The 21231-nt window shown below is 41.0% G+C and overlaps 2 protein-coding genes across 14 annotated transcripts in view; one reads left to right on the top strand and one right to left on the bottom strand.

Moving 5' to 3' along the window:
- LOC306829052 (uncharacterized protein) overlaps positions 1-21231 on the top strand; it is a gene marked incomplete at its 5' end in the record, with an annotated part of 184839 nt that overhangs the window by 51476 nt on the left and 112132 nt on the right. The window lies entirely within an intron of this gene.
- Positions 1-21231, bottom strand: part of LOC306828996 (protocadherin alpha-C2-like) — a 167112-nt gene that overhangs the window by 79313 nt on the left and 66568 nt on the right. The window contains exon 1 of one of the 5 annotated variants that reach the window (XM_079351776.1): positions 3640-7002. The exons of 3 other annotated variants lie outside the window; for them this stretch is intronic. In XM_079351776.1, the coding sequence (XP_079207902.1) occupies positions 3640-6021 (2382 nt within the window). In that variant the 5' untranslated portion in view covers positions 6022-7002. One more of the 5 variants, XM_079351777.1, reaches the window with a different exon arrangement.

The raw sequence follows: 21231 nt of genomic DNA, 5'->3' as shown, positions 1-21231 counted from the left end.
GTCGCACGATGTTTGAAACGTATGTTTGTGTTGAGGTAATTCAAAAACACTTTTTTTAAGCAAAGTTGAAGTTGTGCGAGCGCCCTTCAGCACCGCGGAGAGCAAAACATAGCTGAAATGCATATCAGCGACGCTATAATCATGTTTTTAAAGACAGCAACATATTAGAAGAGGGAGAAAGTCTACAATTCAAGAACTGAAAAGAATGATACCGACTGATTACATAGCAAACAGCTTTTTATAAACACGTAAATCAAAATGCTCATAGAGTTTCTAATGCCATATATTTCAATGGATGCAGTGTCTTACCATCTCTTTGTTGGGTAAAGTCTGAGTTCTGGTAAAAGTGTCTCCTCCGTTAATACTGATGAGTTCACCATCTACAGGTGGAAACGGGGCGGGGAAAACCACTACGTCACTCTTGAGTGTGTCTGAGCTGAAACACACGTCATACTGCTGAGTAGATTTGGAGTAAGACCAGCTCCCGTCAGGGTGGGTGGTGATCATTGGGGCTCCGTACCTGCTGAAACTGCCGTCTGTCCTGTGACATTTGACAGCTATTAAAGTGATGAGGCTGAGCAGGAAGATGGCTGACACCGACACAATGGCGATGAGCAGATACAGGTTCAAATCAGAGAAGCTCTCCTCCTTTATGGTCACATGTCTGAACTGAGTCTGGATGTCAGCTGCGCTTTCAACCACCACCACATCAATAGACACAGTAGCTGACAGGGAGGGTTCTCCGTTATCAGAGACCAGCACCACCAAGGGGTGAGTTTTCAGGTCATTGTCACTCATTCTCCTCTTAGTCCGGATCTCTCCGGTGCTGGTTCCGATCCGGAAGAGGTTGTTTCCTTTGGGCTCAGAGAGGTGATAAGAGAGCAGCGCATTGTATCCAGAGTCTGCGTCTACAGCCCTGATCTTTGCCACAAAGTATCCCGCTTCAGCAGAATAGGGGATGCTCTCACTGTTGACGGAGCCGTGCTCAGAATAGGGCGCCAGAATAGTTGGATTATTGTCATTCTCATCCAGGATCAAAACGTTGACAGTCACGTTGCTGCTGAGCGGAGGAACACCAGAGTCTGTGGCCTGAACTTTAAACTGAAACGTTTTTAACTCCTCATAGTTAAAAGACTGCAGGCTGACTATATCTCCAGTCTCTGAGTTTATATTAATCATTGTAGATAACGGTAAGGAGTTAGTATTACTCTGTAAAAATGAATAGCTGACCTGGCCATTTTGATTACTGTCTGAATCTTCAGCTGTCACCGTTGTTATAATCGCCCCAACTGGACTATTTTCTCTCACATGAACATTAACCAGCTGCTCTGAGAAGCGAGGCGGATTGTCATTGACATCAGAAACCTGAACAGTTACTATGTTGGTGCTTGAGAGAGGTGGGACCCCTTCATCAGTTGCAACGATACATACGTTGTACTGGGCCTGAGTCTCTCTGTCGAGAAGACCATTAACGACTAAGGAATAATAATTCTTATAATTCGTTTCTAATTTAAACGGGGCATCGTTTGTAATTACAGCTTTCACCACACCGTTTTTCCCTCCATCTTTGTCCAGCACAGATACAAGTGCAATAGCTGTACCTACTTCTGCGTCCTCCTTTACGCTGTTAAGCAGTGACGTCACAGTGAGCTCAGGCGCGTTGTCGTTTAGGTCCACCACCTCTACCAGCACCTTGCAATGGGCAGACATCGGAGGCTGGCCTCTGTCACTGGCCTGCGCATGAATTTCAAACGCAGTATTTTCCTCATAGTCGATCGTACCTCTGACTAAAATTGCTCCAGTTTTGGGATCAATTTGAAATGATTCCAAGACACGATCCTGGCCTTTTTTCCTCAGAGAGTACTCTATCTCACTGTTTAATCCTTCATCTGCGTCTGTTGCATTCAGAATGATCACAAGAGATCCTGTTGGTAAGTTTTCGGTAATTTGTGTTTTGTATAAAGATTTACTAAACACAGGAGGATTGTCGTTAATATCTAAAACATAAATTACTATTTGTGAGGTTCCTGATTTGGATGGATTTCCTCCATCCACTGCAGTCAGTGTAAGTTTTATAACAGAATCCTGCTCGCGGTCTAAAGATGTTAGCAGTACCAGGTCAGCAGACACACTGTCTCGCCCTTTGTTAGTTTCTAAAGTAAAATAATCATTTTTACTAAGCTTGTATGTATTTAGATCGTTCTTTCCTACATCCAAATCAGATGCCCCTATTAGGCCAAATTTAATCCCTGGTAAGGTGTTCTCTGCAACATTAAGTGATTGTAACTGCTCAGAGAAAACGGGAGCGTTGTCATTTACATCTGTTATAGTTATCTCTAAACGGTAAAGCTTTAGTGGGTCGTTGATCACTGCCTCTACATTGACTGTACATTTTGCAGCCTTCGCACAAAGCTCCTCTCGGTCTATTCTTTCATTGGCATACAGCACGCCCGTTTTCAGGTTGACATCGAAATATTTTCTTTTTGATCCAGCAACGATCTGAAACATACGAGACTCTAATTCCTGAACATTTAGATTTAGATCTTTGGCGATATTTCCAACCAGTGTTCCCGGGTTTACCTCCTCTGACACGGAATATGACAACTGTCCACTAACCGCTTCCCAGCAACACTCCAGCAGCACGACCACAAGATATATCCCAAAATGTCTCGTTCTTCTCGGGAAATACATTATTTGTCCAGCGCGGAAATGGCATACAATCCTCTTCTTCTTCTGCCCTCACACATCCATAAGACATGCAAACAACACGATCCAAGTTCGTTGCAGTTTTATTCACTATCTCATAGACTGTATGTCTTTCACCTCTTTTCTCTCTCACTCTGCACTGCTTTGTAACAAAGCGAACAGGAACCTCATCATCATCCTCTGTTTCTGGGAGGAGTCTACTGCCTCGTGTAAGAACGTCTAGATGTCGTGGTCTATAGTGTCCCCTTGTGATCGGTTGAAGTAATTGCAATTTATCTCTGACAATACTAAAAAAAAAAAAAAAAAAAACTATGCGGATTTAAATGTTTCATACACTCTCCAAGTTTTTTCAGACGATCCAGATAATTAAAGACACGAGGTGTCATTCTGTGTCTTTTGTATTTCCCATTAATATCTCACTTTATTTTTAATTCTTTCCAACATATTTCACATGTGACTGGTATGCCACCAGAAAGATTAAAACATAGTAACACGACAGGGGCAAACAAATACAAATTAAAAGCACGACGAAAGACACAGAGAATTGTGAAACTATTAATGGCAAATATGTGTTTTCTGTGTGCTTCATTTTAAAGGAAAACGAAGGGGCTACGAAAGTAGTGACAACAACAAAAATACGTTTCTTCACTAAATCTAAGAAAATAACAAAACAATTAACTGAAACCCCTAATTTATGCTAGAGGAAAGTATCGTTCCCCCCAAACTCGTTATCCACGTTGTAAATCGTTTTCCTGAATACAGGGTTAATATTTCAGCACCAAGGACAGCGACACAAACTTCCTTCAGGGTGTAAGGTTTACGTAAGGTAAGACGTTTTTGAGCCTTTACGTAGTTATTACTTTGCCTTGCATAGGCATAAACATAACACAAAAAAACAAAGACAGATAATATTGCATTTTATACGTTTCTTACCTTTTCTGTGTTAGGTAAAGTCTGAGTTCTGGTAAAAGTGTCTCCTCCGTTAATACTGATGAGTTCACCATCTACAGGTGGAAACGGAGCGGGGAAAACCACTACGTCACTCTTGAGTGTGTCTGAGCTGAAACACACGTCATACTGCTGAGTAGATTTGGAGTAAGACCAGCTCCCGTCAGGGTGGGTGGTGATCATCGGGGCTCCGTACCTGCTGAAACTGCCGTCTGTCCTGTGACATTTGACAGCTATTAAAGTGATGAGGCTGAGTAGGAAGATGGCTGACACCGACACAATGGCGATGAGCAGATACAGGTTCAAATCAGAGAAGCTCTCCTCCTTTATGGTCACATGTCTGAACTGAGTCTGGATGTCAGCTGCGCTTTCAACCACCACCACATCAATAGACACAGTAGCTGACAGGGAGGGTTCTCCGAGATCAGAGACCAGCACCACCAAGGGGTGAGTTTTCAGGTCATTGTCACTCATTCTCCTCTTAGTCCGGATCTCTCCGGTGCTGGTTCCGATCCGGAAGAGGTTGTTTCCCTTGGGCTCAGAGAGGTGATAAGAGAGCAGCGCGTTGTATCCAGAGTCTGCGTCTACAGCCCTGATCTTTGCCACAAAGTATCCCGCTTCAGCAGAATAGGGGATGCTCTCACTGTTGACGGAGCCGTGCTCAGAATAAGGCGCCAGAATAGTTGGATTATTGTCATTCTCATCCAGGATCAAAACGTTGACTGTCACGTTGCTGCTGAGCGGAGGAACACCAGAGTCTGTGGCCTGAATTTTAAACTGAAACGCTTTTAACTCCTCATAATTAAAAGACTGCAGGCTGACTATATCTCCGGTCTCTGAGTTTATATTAATCATTGTTAGCAACGGTAAGTGGTTACTACTACTTTGTAACAATGAATAGCGCAACTGACTGTTCTTATCAACATCAGTATCATATGCAGTCACTCTTTTGATAGTAGCTCCCACCGGACTGTTCTCATTCACGAAAACACTAAATTGAGGCTGTGTGAAAAAAGGTGCGTTATCATTGACATCTGAAACATGTATTGTGAATACACTTGTGCCAGAGAGTGACGGGGTCCCTTTATCAGTAGCGACTATGGAGACGTTATAGTTTGAGACTGTTTCTCTGTCCAGGGGTCCGTCAACCAACAACGAATAATAATTGTTGTAGTTCGTTTCGAGTTTAAATGGGACTTTGTTTTTAATCTCAATTGATACATCACCATTTTTCCCACCGTCCTTGTCGAGGACCGACACTAGAGCAACGACAGTGCCGACATCTGTGTCCTCTCTCACTGTGCTATGGAGTGACGTCACAGTTATCTCAGGAGCGTTGTCATTTTGGTCCACCACTTCTACCAGCACCTTACTATGGGCAGACATTGGAGGCTGGCCTTTGTCACTTGCCTCTACTCGTATCTCAAAAGCTTTTTTTTCTTCAAAATCTATTTTGCCTTTGACTTTAATGACGCCGGTTTCACTTTCGATTTCAAAGATTTCTAGCACGTGATCTTGATCTTTGCTTCTGAGTGAATAAACAATCTCACCGTTCAGGCCTTCGTCTGCATCGGTTGCGTTTACAGTGATCACTATTTTCCCCAGTGGCGTGTTTTCAACGAGTTTTGTCTTGTACAATGTTTCGCTGAAAATCGGAATGTTGTCATTCGTGTCTAAAACATTAATTACGAGCTGGGAGGTTCCTGATTTTGCAGGAGTCCCTCCATCTACAGCGGTCAGTGTCATCGAGAGCACCGGCTGCTTCTCTCGGTCCAAAGCTTTCTGCAGCACTAGTTCAGCAGACACACTACGACCTGCTTTGTGGACTGCCAGAGAGAAATGTTCATTTTGACTTAATTTGTAAGTACTGATACCGTTTCTCCCCACATCTACATCCGTTGCTTCAGACAATGCGAATTTCACTCCCGGTAAAGTATTTTCACTTATAAACAAATTCTGTAATTTAGTCTTAAACAATGGGGCGTTGTCATTTACGTCTAAAATTTCCACATCAAAACGATAAAGCTTCAAGGGGTTATTTATCACAGCTTCTACACTTACTGAGCATTTTAATTCCTCTGCGCAAAGCTCCTCTCTGTCTATACGATCACTTACGTAAAGGACACCCGTCTTTACATTTACCTGGAAGAATTTCCTTTTTGAACCAGAGACAATTTGAAACATACGAGATTCCAGGTCATGTGAATTAAGGTTCAGGTCCTTCGCAATATTTCCGACTGGAGTCCCGATGTTTACCTCCTCTGAGACGGAATAGGAGAGCTGCCCAGACACAGTTTCCCAGTAACAGTCCAAAACAAAAATCCAGATATATATCCCCAAAAAGCTCAATCTACAAGGTGGTGCCATTCTTCGGTTCAATATGAACAAATATGACTTCCAAAAACAGTAAAATCATCTGAAGAGAGCTTTGGTTATGATCAGAAAAATTCAGTGTTTGTTCCACCGTCCTCTCTTTACAACAAAGACTGGAGATATGTGCTTGTCGCCTGAAAACGGGAGGGGCCTATTTGTATCATATAGTACATCTGTCCCTCATGGATCAACAGCGGCGCCAAGTGGTAAAGGAAGTAACTTACAAGCATAAATGTCATACTGTATGTAGCTGAAAGTGACACAACAAATTGTGATATTCACAGTGTATCTGCCGCTTAACTGCCTAACCCAAATACGAGAACTACAGTATCATTTCAGCACCATGGACAGCACACAGTATGCCCTGAGTGTAAAGCTGTTCTGATGTTTCGGGGTACTGTCCTCCATGTATGAAAGCAATTTGCAAACCACACACACGCACACACACACACACACACACACACACACACACACACACACACACACACACACACACACACACACACACACACACACACACAGCTGTGGTCGGCTGAGGTTCAAATGTTCTAATTAGTCATCATGCCAAAGTGTCCTTGGGCAAAACACTCGATTACCAATTGCTCCTGAAGCCATTAGTGTAAGAATGTTTGTGTGGAACTGGGTGAATGTGGCAGTGTAAAGCACTTTAAGTGGTTGAAATGACCAGAATGACATTATATCGGGAAGTCCTTCTATCATTTGAACATGCACACAGACACCGCAGCTCATTATACCCCTTTTTACTCCTCTGCCCCATTCCTTTAACAACTTTTATACTTCAAGCAGTTATTTTTGTTAATTGTATAGAAAAATCAACATAGGTTTGCAGTTTTGTTTGAGTAACACGTTCAGATTTCAAACCATCAAACCTTCTCATTAAATTAAACTGTCCTCAAAGTCATTTTGGCAACATGTGAGTCTGCATGAGTGAAAAAGGAGGCTAAACACTGATGCAAAATGAAAACCCCCCCCCCAAAAAACCAAAACATTTATTTCCTCAGCCTTGAGGGCATTATATAAAAAGTAGACTTTTGTTATACTGTACAGAAACCCAGAAGGGACTTGCAGTGAATACAGTGCTATATTTTGAAGATTTTAGTTTTTCTCCACATTTCCACAGAGACATTACTCATGAGCTTATGATCATTCCCTCATTTGTAATCCCAGGATTAAACCCTGGGTTCAGGAACTCCTGTCCTATTTTCATTCAGTAGGAAACATGATTTGATTTGAAAATATGAATAACCATCCATTTCCGTGCCACTGTGATCCGTTAACCCCAAAATGTAATAATAATAATAATAGCACACTAAAGATGACCTATATGTGCCCTATTCTACTAATGTATGTCAATAGAAATCATACATGAACGACTGGAATTAACATTTAGGTTATTTACACACACACACACACACACAGACCACCTGGCTCATCAGATCAGACTGCCCATGATGAAATTCAATGATTCACAGTTTATTTGTAGGTCACAGTCTGTATTGCACTGACCTCACAAGACCAGTCTGGATTATCTTCGTCATACAATCATCATGACAACATGGAGCACTGAGGCTACAGTTTACTCAGCACTGGTCACTGAGTTCTCTCTTAAAAAGCATAAATCTTACCAGGGATTCTGCTTCGTGGCCTGCTGACACTGTGAGATTATTTTATAGGACAAATGAATGAGACATGTCAACATCAATGTTAATACCTCTAAAATGTAAATAAACACATAGTAACAACTGCACAGTTAGAATTGTATGATGCTCAAGTATAAATAGAAAGGATATGAATCCTATGTGCGCTGCATGCCCACTTTGCCATGTGGAAGAAACACTGATTACATAATGACAAGTCTGACCTACTCTTTAAATGCCAGCTTCTCTATGAATGATCTGAAGGGTCAATCAATTCATAGAGCGCTGTATGCACTTACGCCAACTCAAACTCAAAAGACTGCAAACACATAAACACGTTTGCTTCTTTATTTTATGTCATTTCAGTTGATTACAATAATTAAACTCCTCATGAACATAGACACTTCAGTTCTTATTAATACCCTCTGTATGCATTGATCAAAGTCACTTTTCCTGAGGACATGATAATTGAATGCTGAATAATTAATAGTGAGTAAATGGCAGTTGAGAAATATACAAAGTGTTTGCTCACCAGTCACGGGGAACTGCACATAATAAATCAAGTATTAAAATACATGTTGTTGTCTGTTGCCTTGCTGCTCTGGCTGTGCTACAGCTGTCATGTGATAAGAGTAAAAGGAGCAACAGACGGGATCAAAGGGGCAAAGGCAGCAGTGAGTGGGACATGAGGCAGGGAGGCAGCATGGGCGGAAGCAGTCGACAGCATTCTTTAAGGGGTTTTCACTGCATAATTAAAGGGCTACACATATCATATAGTCACCAAATTAGCTTCTTCTACCTCCATTATATTATGATTTCATGATTGTCCTTTACGTAGCCATCGGTTATGTGTGTGTGTCCTTGCGCACAAGTGTGTGTTTGGAGGGTGTGTGTGAGTAGATGGGGGGAAGGGTGCTATCTGAACATGCTCCAAGGCGAGCCCCCCCGCCGCCCCCCTCCTCCTTTCCTCTCCCTCTCTGAACAGCTCTCTTGTCTCCATAGCAACGCCATCTTAGGCACAGACATGATGCATGTGTGCACAAACACCCCCACCCCTATCAATGCAGATAAGTATGGGTTGATTTATAGAAATGTATGGTGATGTATAACAAATAATAGCCGGGATTTAATATCCACATTTTTGTCAGCTAACGTTCACCTTCAAATCGCTCTTTCTCATCATTATGACACGTACAATACACACCAACCACGCACACACGAAAGCAAAATTAAAACACTCTGCTATACAAGCCATACTAGTCTGTCCATGTCTGCATTCATGCATTGATTATGAAGCACTGCAGCAGCATATTCACTGTGACAGAGCCACTAAAGCAGCAGTGCCTGCTTCTCTTTCCACCCCCACATCCACACAATGTGCCTGACCTTTGAATTTAGCCAAACCCAGCCCACTGTACTCTCCCGAGGTCTGGACTCTGGAGACCACCCCCACTCCTGCAGTCTGCACACTACACCCTGCTTCTTCTGACGAGATACTGATGTCACTGGGCTGAATTTGCTTGGAGAAGTGCTCATCACGGCACAAGGGGGCAACCTACTCCTTGTGAATGTGTCTTATTTTACTCAGTATCTTCAAGCACAATTCCCTGCTTGTTGTTGAGATCTATTCCTTTTTTAGCCTTTCTTTGTATGCTGAGCCTTATTAATAGGTCCAGTGTCTCAGGGGGATTGTCTACAAGCAGCTGTGATGGGGCTGGTACAACACTTCATATGGTGACTGTGACTAGAACCCCACCCAAATACCAAGCATTAAACTAACGACTTCAATCTTCTAATAAAGCAGTGGTGATAAAGGAGGAAAAATTGGTAACAATTCTTAAAAAGGTAATTTAAGTGGAACATATGGAAGTTAACCCAAATGCAGTTAGATAAACGAGGGAGGAAGAGAAAGAAAAGAAAGATAAAAGGTCTGAAAAAAAAAAAAAATGGTGTGTACTGTGAAGAGTTACCTCTCTGCCTTGCTACTATAAAATGTTGACATTTTGAGGAAGCTCTTCAAAAATATCATCATAACTTCATTTATGAGACATTGATAGGATGGAGGAGGTACTTAATCCTACCACTTAATCATTTATTTCTAAATCTGCGCGCCTCCGCTGCTTTCTGTGGTAAGTAGGACAGGGGCGGGTCTAATGAAACATGAGCCGGAACAAGATGGAAACCAGGACACAACAAATATGGAGCATGCCCAAACACTCACACATGCACACACCCCTGAGTTAAATCTAGAGGCACACCAACACAGCATTCACTCATTTGGAAAGCAATGGCACAATGCCCAAAGATAACATAATTAGTTACTCTACTGTAAAACAACTGGAAGGGAGAAACGACATGCTGGTGTTGCCAATGATATTGTTATATTTGATTTTTGATTAAAGGACTCTCAAAATTAGATGTTAAGTCATATATGTTAATCTTAAAAACCAAGTCGTCCTTGAAAGTTTTGACACAATCTGTCCTTTAACCTGACCTTTTTAAATCAAGTATTGACTCTAGTTCCTTTCCTTTTAGTTTAAGTAAATTAACACGAATTAAAAGTTTAAAGAGCACTGAGTTCATTAACGCTGGATTTGTGTACCTTTCACTCATTACACAATCAACAGATAAAGTTAAAGGTGACCCTACATTAGTAAAAAGCATCTGTATCGGGGTCGCCGGTAGCGCAGCGGCAGTGCGCGCGACCCCACGTATTGAGGCTCAGTCCTCGCGCGCGGGCGGCCTGGGTTCGCGTCCGGCCTGTGGCCCATTTCCCGCATGTCTCTCCCCACTCTCTCCCCCCTTCCGACTCTATCCACCTTCCTCCATCTATAATAAAGGCATGAAAAGCCAAAAACAAATCTTAAAAAAAAAAAAAAAAGCATCTGTATCGCATGGATCGCAGTGTCTCTGTTTAGATTAAAAGAGCATGTAGAGGTCTGTGTTTGTGTTTGAGAGGTCTGAGAGCAAAAAATATATTTAAATGGTGGGCGAGTGAGGAGAAGCAAAGTGTGTCTGTGAATGATAGTATGCACATCTAGCTCCATAATATGCTTCATAATATAACATAATATTTTTTCATTCTATGGAAAATGTATTATACAAAAATGGTATCCAGCAAACAGGTTGTGATAGAAGAGGAACCATAATGGTTCACTTTGCAGGGAGAGACCAGGATGTACAACCAGGTTTCGCAACGGCAAAGGTGGCAGAGAAATCTGATTGGTTAGCAAGAATCAATGTGACTGTAACGGACACTCTGATTGGCTAAACAATATGCCTAGAGACAATGTGTCATAGATCTCTGCTTTCACAGGGAGCACCCACAATTGATTCACTATCCCCCCTCTTGTATCCATGGTGACGCAGATGCTGCGTCTGTCAGTGCCCCACCCTAAAGCCCCCCCCCCCCCCCCCCCCCCCCCTCCTCCTCCTCGCCTCTCCTTATGAGTCCTCAGAACATGCACCAAAGACAGGGCTATTGTTTTCAAAGGCATACCACCAAAAAAATATGTGTTCCATAAAACTAAATGGCCATGCACATTATACACATCAAAGCTTTTTGTAAACATTTGGACACACACTACTGAAACACTCCTTATCACCCTTTTTCTCTCTATATCTCTCACTCACAAACGTGCACACACAGGAGCAACCTGAACTAAATAATTTCTTTGTGTGGGATTTAGAGTAAATCTAGCTTTATAGTCAAGCACGGATAATTTGGTTTGTCCATCAAACAAAGCACAGGAGAAGAGGGCACATGTGGCTTTGATCAAAATGTAAAATGGGACAGAACCCGCTATCTGTGTATCAATACTGTCAGAGAAAATCAATAATATTTGTCAATATACTACCACACACAGAGTGGCAACATGCTAAATAATTGAATGTATTGACACACACAGAGCTAAAAATAAGTGGCATGTAACTCCCCTTTTTTACCACAAGGGGGAGTTTTTTTTCACCCTCTTCATTGTTCTCTATAGCAGTTTGCAGAGACGTACACTCTGATGTCAGAGACAGGCAATGCTATGAAGCTGTATATTAGATAAGCAAGCTCACACACTCCAAAAAATGTATCAGTGGTACAGATACACTCGCAGCTGTGCTGTCTGCGACACATTGTCTCTGCCTGCGGAAATTAAAATGTCATCTCCCCCAGATGGGAGAAGAGATGTGAATGTATCTAACAGTACCTGCACATTCTCATCCCCTTTGATACATATCAAAACAAAGAGGAAAAGACAGAGAGATAATTCCACAAGCAACATTTGAAGATGATGCAGACTTTACAGTATTTCTTATACAGCAGTAGGATATATTGTTTGGACCATTTAAGTAAAGAACAACTCGTGACAACAGCTGAAGAGCATAGTTTATCCACACTCATTTACATTTCCCATACATCAGCAAGGTTATCTGTATCCACCATTGTAGACTTGTGTAATGTCTATTTTTACTTTCCTATCAGTCATGCAGTGCAAAGGAAGTGCATTGCAGGTGCAAGCTTGCTGCACTAGGGCTTGGCCCATTTCTTTAAATATATAAAAAAAGGTCTGAATAATGGAGGAGAGTGCTGGCCTGCAGAGAATCTCATGTTTGAAATGGTTGAAGTGGTTATGTGATGTTGCTCCACTTTCGACAGAAAATGAAGATAACTATTTATAAAATAATGACTTGCCTACCCATCATTTAAACTTGGGCTCAGCTGCTGTCGCTCTCCCAGAATAGCAAAAAACATCCCCCACTCTCATCGGCATCACCACTTAAACAGCTACATGGACATAACCCCAACATGTGTAGCTACAGAACTTTTCTTTTATGTGGTGAGGATGCTAAGGATACAAGTACAGCTTGATTTTATCACATATTTGTTTGTTGCATGTGAGTGTTACTCTTTCATTCTCTATACGTCTTGTTATGTGAATACATCCTCTATCATAACCGCCCCCAATTGATCCAAGAGGTGACAAAAAGAGCAAGAAAATGAAAGGATTAGATAAGAAAGAGAGAGCTGACAGTCACATGGGAATTGAACAATGTTAACACAGATACTGAACAAGCAAATGCACAGCACCAATAAGAGTATAGAGAGTGGAAAAAAGTAGTCAGGCCACACTGGAATATAGGTTGTGTTGAATCCTTGCTTGCCGTCTGTGCTGTTCTCTTTTCAACGCTACACTTCATGGCATCATTAAGATGATTCCCTCTAATCGCATTAAAGGGGCAACATAGTAGAATTATGACTTTACACACTTCATAGAAGCCTTAATCCAGGACAGTTGGGAATACGGAGTGCGAATGGGACGAATGATTTGACAGGAGTGTCCTTTTTCAAACCCCTTAAGAAGGAGGAAACATTATTTTTGTGTTTCATTCATGCATTCATATAACAATGAAGGTATATTTTATTTTACTTATCACTGAGGTTTTTCGTTCTCATAGTTCATACTGTACATGTCTTTGCTCCATAAGAAGCACAATCCCCTCAGTTTGTTTCTCTGGTTCTCAGTTAGAGGACAAGGCAAAGTGAGTCAGGATTAAGACAAACATTACGGAGTAAACAAGGGCTTAGGGAACAATTATAGTCAGTCTTATTGCAAAGACCCCATTTACAGTATTCTGTAAACAAGCAGACCAAAGTCCTTTTTATTTTGGTATCATTTTTTTTAAAGCCTTTGTTGTCTCTGCTCTGTTTTGCTCCTTTACTCACACTAAGCATACACTCACTTCATTATCTCTAATATGATGCCTAGATAATTCAGCCCAATTTTTGTTACAGCTCTCTCTCTCTAAACCCTGCAGATACCTTAATCATCCATCAAAATATTTGATGTGACACAGAAATGGCAATTCAGTGAGACTGTACATAAAAAGCTTTGAAGTGACTCAGGCTCAGGGAGACGCATGACAAATAACGACAAAGACTGTTATCAAGAAAATGATCCACAAGGTAAAACGTTTGTGAAAAATAAGTGTTAAATGAAGCATTTGTCATGTCTAACATAATCATGTAGTTCCAGTGTTATGCTACAGATATTCTGAATGGACAATCATAGTCCTTTGATTGCCAAAACTCATTCTCAACTACTGGAAAAACAGAAATGGAAACAAAGAAACCTTTTACGAACAATCTTTGAAAATGGTAAGAAAGCGTATGTGAGTCTTTCATGAGGAACTACCTATTTTAATAAAGTAAACCATCCAGAGAGCACCCAAGCATGCACAGGGAGAACATGCAAACTCCACACAGACAGATCCGGTCCAACTGGGATTCGAAAACCAGTGACCTCCTTGCCCTAAAGTAAACCAACAAACTCTTCAATAATTTTCTTGTTACTCGTGAACTTGACATTTTGCTCCCACAAAGAAAAGTAAATCCATGACATCAGGTCCAAAGATTACTTCAGGAACTGAAAGAGCTTCAACTTTTAACAAGACATGCACAATGTTTTATAAAGAGCGACTAAACAATACTGACATGTATCACATAGTAATATGGATTTACTTACACGAAATGTAGCAAGTTTAAAGAGAATGACATTAATTCCACAAGGTTTTACAACACATGATGCCAAAACAATCAACTATATTCATGACTGAAATGTCCTTCTTTAATGTTTCCATCAGATCATAAAGTAGAAAAATACCCTGCATCTATATCAACCCTGAAAAACCCAGCTTGCCTTCAGTAAAAAAAAAAAGTCAGGTTATTTGGACACAGAATGAAAGAATTAGAAGAAAATGTTCACATGTAGTAACGTTATGTAGAACATGTATTGTTCAGATACAGAAACTGAAGCTGTTTTATTTTCATATACTTTCAAAATGTGAAAAACTGAAGTGTAACAAGAGTTGACAAATATAAAGGAACAATAAATGGGCAAAATAAAACAAACTGAAAACACATTTTGATACCATTATAAAGTATGAAACCTTGAGCCTTAAAACTGTGCCTTGTCAGTGTGTCTGACAGTCCTCATACTGTAATTCAAGTAGCCATGTATAACTGTTAACAGCCATGCCAGTTAAACAACAAACAGCTGAACCAGTCAGTCAGCGTCAGTAAGTTAAAAGCCCACAATGGCAGAGGATAGGATCACATTCTTAACACTGCAGAGCCATGCTGAGGTTTGTCAGTTTGTCCCATCTCCCTAGTTTTGCTGCATTCGCTGGAAGGAAAGAGAACGGTGCTCTGTCTTACTCAGCTCAACTCACTGCTCCAGCATTTACAGAAAGAGGAGGCAGTGTGTAGAGGAGAGACTGCCTCTGTGTTTCGTGGGATAGAGGTGAAAGTCGGTTGCAACAACAGCAGGATAAATACAACCAAATGTATTTAACGTCATTCAGAAACTAAACCAGGAAAAACAGGCTAAAGTAGGAAAAATGAGAGTGCGGGGGAAAATAGCAGCCTCTAAAAGGTGTGTCAACCATTTACATCTAGCTTGCAGTAACATAAACAGACAGGAGGGGGCACACGAGAGAATACCAGCCAGAAGAAATCAGGTTGCGCAGGAGGAGGAGGAGGAGGAGAGGGATAAAGAAAACAAGTGAAATAGATTCTTTGTGTAAGACTGGGAATGAGGAGCTATGAAAAAAGAGATGGCTTTAAGAAATTAGCAATTGATTAAAGGTAAAGATTTGACAGAAAGCACACGATAAAAAAAAAGGTTTGGTGATAACGAGAACAATGGCAGAGGCAGGGATGAGAAGCCAGTGAGTCGGTGGGAGGGGAGAGTGGGATGTGAGTCAGGCTTACAGCATTAACACTCATCTTCCACACCCATGTCTCCTTGTTTTATTCATCTGGTGATACAACAAGATAAGATGGCGGGAAACATCGATGGACATGTATAGAACTAAATCATGTAAACAACAAATCAACAGCCCATGTGTGTCGGTGCAGGGCATCACATAGCCAGATCTCCCACATATCACAATAGAATAATACTCGCGCTACCACGAAAGGCCAAAGTTCCTGATTTCATTTTTTTCTCATGACAGATGGTTGACCTAAAAATAAACACAGCCGGCCAACTTCACAAAATGAAAAGCTGAATGTGGGATGAGATGACTCATGCACTGTTCAGAACAGCTCGATGGTTCACACTCAAAAATATGAACAGGAGGAGACAAATGACGTTCAACCCTTTTTATGAAATAAGATAAAAAGTTTGATTTGAAACTGTATCTTTTAATCTGTGTGGAAAAACCCCTTCTTTGTGTACTGTACTGTAACATATAATTATGTTTATTCTTAGTCACATAGGGGCTGCTATATCTTGTTTGGGGGATTTTGTATACAGGGGGGGGACAGCGGGTGTGTATTGTAACTAATGTCTTGTGTCCTGCCTGTCTGTATAATGCTACTGGATGCCTTGAATTTCCCTCGGGATCAATAAAGTATCTATCTATCTATCTATCATGTGTACCATTATTGTCATGTGGTCACAAACACATTTCAAGTGAAAATCCTGAAAGACTCCACAGATCCATACATTTTAATTCACCAAATGCAGCTGAGCACACATTACTTTTTCATATGATGCTGACTTCTTGGTACTAAAAAATTATCTTCAACTGATATAAGGTGAAAGCTTTAACTTTATAACATTTTAAGGGAAAGAGATGCACATTTTAATAATCAGGCGGCTTGTTTTTTCACAGCTCAATATGTTATGAATCACGATAGAATGTTGCACAATTCTCCACCACACATGGAGTCAAGATTTTATTCACCTAACAGCTGCAACATGCTCTTTGAGTAACCCTGTAGTTAAATCTTTCTAACTGGATAGAAAGAATAAATATTGTCAATCCAGACAGTCTCATATCCATACACAATGACACACATAGCATCCAATTTTCCTCTGTACTCCTGGCCAACCAAGGTAAAAAAAATCTCACAGCATTTTCTGTGAAAAACAGGAAACAGTCTAAGAGGAAAATGAAAGAATATGCTATAACGAAGGCTAAGCAATTACTGAGAAGCTTAGTGGGGCTATGGGCAGGGGCAAATAGCCACAGGGATAAGAGACACCCGACAGCTAGAAACTGGATCCCTCTAACAGCCAACATCTGATCTCATCCGTACATGGCCAGAAATAAATACAACATACGGTATTAATCGGACAAGTAAATGGCAATTGTGGCCTTTCAAACCATATCCCCTCTGTAAGTGCTGTAAGAGGGCAATCCTCTTATCAAGCCTGAAGCCAAAGTGGGAACAGCTAACTCAGGTTTCCCCAAAACAGTTCTTTCTTTAACGTATCACAGCAGGTCTTATGAACCCAACTCTTTGGTCACTTCGCACTTTAAGGTTAGCCACAGGATGAAAATACTCGTTTTTAACTTAATAGCTGTCTCTCTTGCATGCAGCCTTCCACTGACCCCTCCGTCAGTTCAATCCGCCAAGCATGCAGCGATGGCCTAAGGACAGCAGCAGATGTTGTGGCTGTATAAGCACTGATGCCAAACAGGAGCAGTGCAGACCCACATCTGTTCTGATCTCTGTTGATTCAGGAAATAAAATAATACGTACTCAGACATTCATGCACTTGATGAAGCTCGCAAGCTATGGTTATTGAATCAGATGGGCAGATAGGTATGCCAACATGTTTGACACTGTTATTGAATCAAAACTGTTACATTATTTAAAATCAGTTCATTCAAATGAAAAGCAAGAAAGCACATCAGCATTATACAGCACCCCCAGCTACGCTTATATCAACCATCATGAATTTAAAATGACACATGAAGACAGTCTGCATAAATGGTTTTCATTAGTGCAATGTTGGTAATGTTCATAGACTTTAACCCAGCTCAGACCCTGGAGAAAGGCCTCAGTGCCTTGGTGCAGCTTCAGTGAAGGGATTCTAAAAATGAGAGCAGCAAGGTCCAACCTGCAGGACTCATCCGCACAGCCATGAGTCAATGGACTGAGATGTAATGAAAGTGAGGGCTTATATAACTGAGTGGTGGAGAGGAGAAAGGGTCAGACCCACTCACACAACACCAGGCATGAAAGGGAGAGTGAGAGTGAGAATAGTAACCATACAAAGAATTGCTCACATTTTCACAACTATGCCTGATTTATCTTGACTTTTTCCAGTAATAAAACAATATTAATGTTTGCTGGATTTGCACACAAAAGCTGCATGAACCAGGTTTGACCCATATACTTAAAAGAGCAGGGACTACCCCAGGCCAGTTCACATTAAAGCCACACATGGCTCTGCACCATGCTCGTCATGTTCTAGGATAAATGACAAGAGCAAAAGGAGCTGTGCCAGGGAGTCTTGGCCCACTACTGTGCATGCAGCCCACAATGACATTTCCGGCTCCTTGATTTGACTGTTCCCTTTTAAAACAGAGGGAAAAGTAGTGCCTCTGTAGGTTGTCTCTTTAACACATAAATGAATGTAATTGTCAAATAAGAATCTTAAGAAAGTGCAGTTTTATTTACTGTATCATCCCATAAACATATATTCAATAAATGCATTTTTTTTATGGAGAACAGATGTCATGAATATTGTCCAACCCTTCTCTGCCACTGTTAAAAGCACAATACACAATGACTTACGTTTTGTTGAATAAATACTCCCTAAGCTGCAATGCAGCAGTGCCATTGCTGACTGACATTCACTAAAACAACCATTTGTTTCACCTTCACTAAATCACATTGTTCAGATGTAAATGTGTATATGCACACACACACACACAAACACACACACACACACACACACACACACACACACACACACACACACACACAATCAGTAATCAGCACATTAACACACTTAGGGAAGGTAAACCGATTCAGCAGCATCTGGACAGCTTGCTGTGCATGTGACACAATACATTTATTTGCATATGTTTATGTGAGACAGTAACTATTTAGAGGGATTTGCTTTACACAGTTTAAAAAAAATGCAGAATCTAGTGTGAGAGCTCATGTCAGTGATCATTAAGTCAGACAATATGAGGCTTTTAACAAGTTGTCTGATGTAGCAAAGAAAGGGCACAGATAACAAACCGCTAAACAGAATATGCAGGCACTTAATGATTGCAAAGCATAGCAGAAGTCATAAGTTCACAGACAGAACTAAAAGGTTTAGATTAACATTTCGCCGTGGCAGTAACACTTTCTTTTTATATGATGATAATGCAAGCAAGAGAGAATTGCCAGCAAGATGCAGAAACTGAAATCAGTACTGATAAGTTCCTCTATAAACAGAAATACTATGCAATTACTGTACACATCACGTGTGTCCACAGTGACACTGGCTAGTCAGTTGTTTTTTTTTTTTTCTTAGAGATTTTATTCATACACGTTTGTCTCAGTAGTAAAACTTTGGTCAAGTAGAACTCTGTTGAAAAGTAAGCTATTAAAAACCCCTAACGTCCATGGAGCTGATTGCTTTCAGTGGTAATTCATAAGAAACTCTCAAGTCATAAAAACAGCCAGCCAATATATTGTTCTAAGAAACATTTTCTGTCATTTTGCGACATTGTATTTTTGGCACAAAGCTTCAGTTATTATATTTGTCTCACAGTGGATGTCTTTTCTGTGCTTCTGCAGCTATTACACAACCAAGGGGAGCATGCTGTCCTATGTGCTGTTTTCACTCAGCCCCCTTTTTTTCCATTGAAGGTGCCTTTCAATAAAGCAGATTAGGCATATGTGAGTATGTGCGATGTGGTGTTACATGTGCTTGCACGAGCAAAGGCGTCTATGTGAAGTGTGAAGATAAAGACAGTAGCTGTTTTCGTTGTACCCTACTGTGTGTGTAAATTAGATTACCATCACTGCCGCTGACCTCAATGTGAGCGGCGCCATCCTCCAACAAAAGCTGGAGCAATAAGGGAGAATGTGCCCTACTGACACACAACAGCACATGCAGCATCCACAGCAACAACCCTACAGGCATCATGCACAGCAACGCAGAACTAAAGAGCATGTGGCAGAATAAGAGAGGAGATAGACTAGAGTTAGACAGACAGAAAACGAACAGAATAGGATGACAGATGAAAGAGGAAACGAAGGACAGACACATGGAAGCGGGAAAAGGAGGGCAAGAGTGGGATGGGGGAGGGGCAAACAGTGATATCAATATGGAGGGAAAGGAAGGAAGAGAGAAATGGTGTAGAGGCAGAGAGAGGAACTGAAAACATGTTGGAATTAAAAGCGGTCTTCTGTATGAAACAAAAACCGCAGCAGAGGAGAACAAAGTGTACTGGAAAGAACAGAATCTTATAAAATCACATTTATAATGCAGTATTTTATAAAAAACAACAAATGGGTTAGCGAGGCAGAAAAAAAGTTGGAATGCAAAGACAAGAGAGGAAAGAAAGGAACAATTTGCAGAAGTTTAATTTAAATTTAAATAAGCAGTCGAATAACGTTAGACTGATTGCCCAGAACTGCTGAGTTTGACAGTACATCCAGGTCTTTCTGCCACATCTGCAGCCTCCTGGCTCACCCTCCCTTCTGACAACACCGAATACAGTGTAATAGGGAAAATGCTCTCAGCCACTTAACAAAGACAACATACAAAATACCACGGTCATTGCGCTGTAAATGATTTTCTGTGCAGACACTCAGCATGCAAACACAATTGCACTGATCTGCTGATCCAGCCAAGCAGACAGACAAAGCCATTGAAGCAAGCAGCCACACCCCCACCGAAGAGAGTACACAGAATGAAAATACACATCGACAGATACGCTGCATCTGCTTGACAGTCTCCTGTTGCACAGGAATGTCTGAAATCAAAGTCACAGGGATGCAAAGAAAACACTTTATAAATACATTGTATTTGCATATGTTAATTAATATAAATTGCATTGTAAAATGCAGTTAAAAATCGACATAATTTGATTTAGTCTGTGTCAAGGGTATTTGGATGTTTACACACAATGTGTTCATTCTTCTTGTGTGCTTGCTTCCTGTATGCAGCTCATGACCTTACTGACAGTCCATCCCCTGCTCTTCTCTCATCCATTATTTCTCTCTTCTCAAAATTCTCTGGCAAAGTATGAACAAAGTGCAGCAGTGCACATCTGTCACAGTGTAGCCGGAGACAACCCAGCACTTTTTAGGTTTAATGTGTGATGCACTCATTTTTAATCACATCAATAAATCTTCCCTGGGCATCTGCTGTCCAGGCACAGCTTAGCACTGAGGCTGCGTTACAGTACACATGATGCCTTTTCTCACACACAACTGTGTGCACATAAAATATGCATACAAACGCATAAGGGCAGTTTTGACTGTATATGAAGCACTAAACAAAAGTAGAAAGTGTTTTTAGCCCTGCTAGGAACTGAGCTGCTGCCTTACTCTGACTGTGTACTGATCTATTCCCTCTCTATGTTCCACACTCCACTGGGGATAGCTGCTTTATTTCACATACTGCTCACTGTGGCCAAACGTGTCGCCGGCTTTCTGCAAAGACAAACTTAATGACAGTTTCAAAAACAGGTTTGTTTTTAGACAGCCATTTTCTAGGTAGAGAATCAAAGGTTGACCCAGTTGTTTGAT

Source organism: Symphodus melops, assembly GCF_947650265.1.
Source record: "Symphodus melops genome assembly, chromosome: 9".
In the NCBI taxonomy this organism is placed as follows: domain Eukaryota; kingdom Metazoa; phylum Chordata; class Actinopteri; order Labriformes; family Labridae; genus Symphodus; species Symphodus melops.
This window is presented reverse-complemented; position numbering and strand designations above follow the sequence as displayed.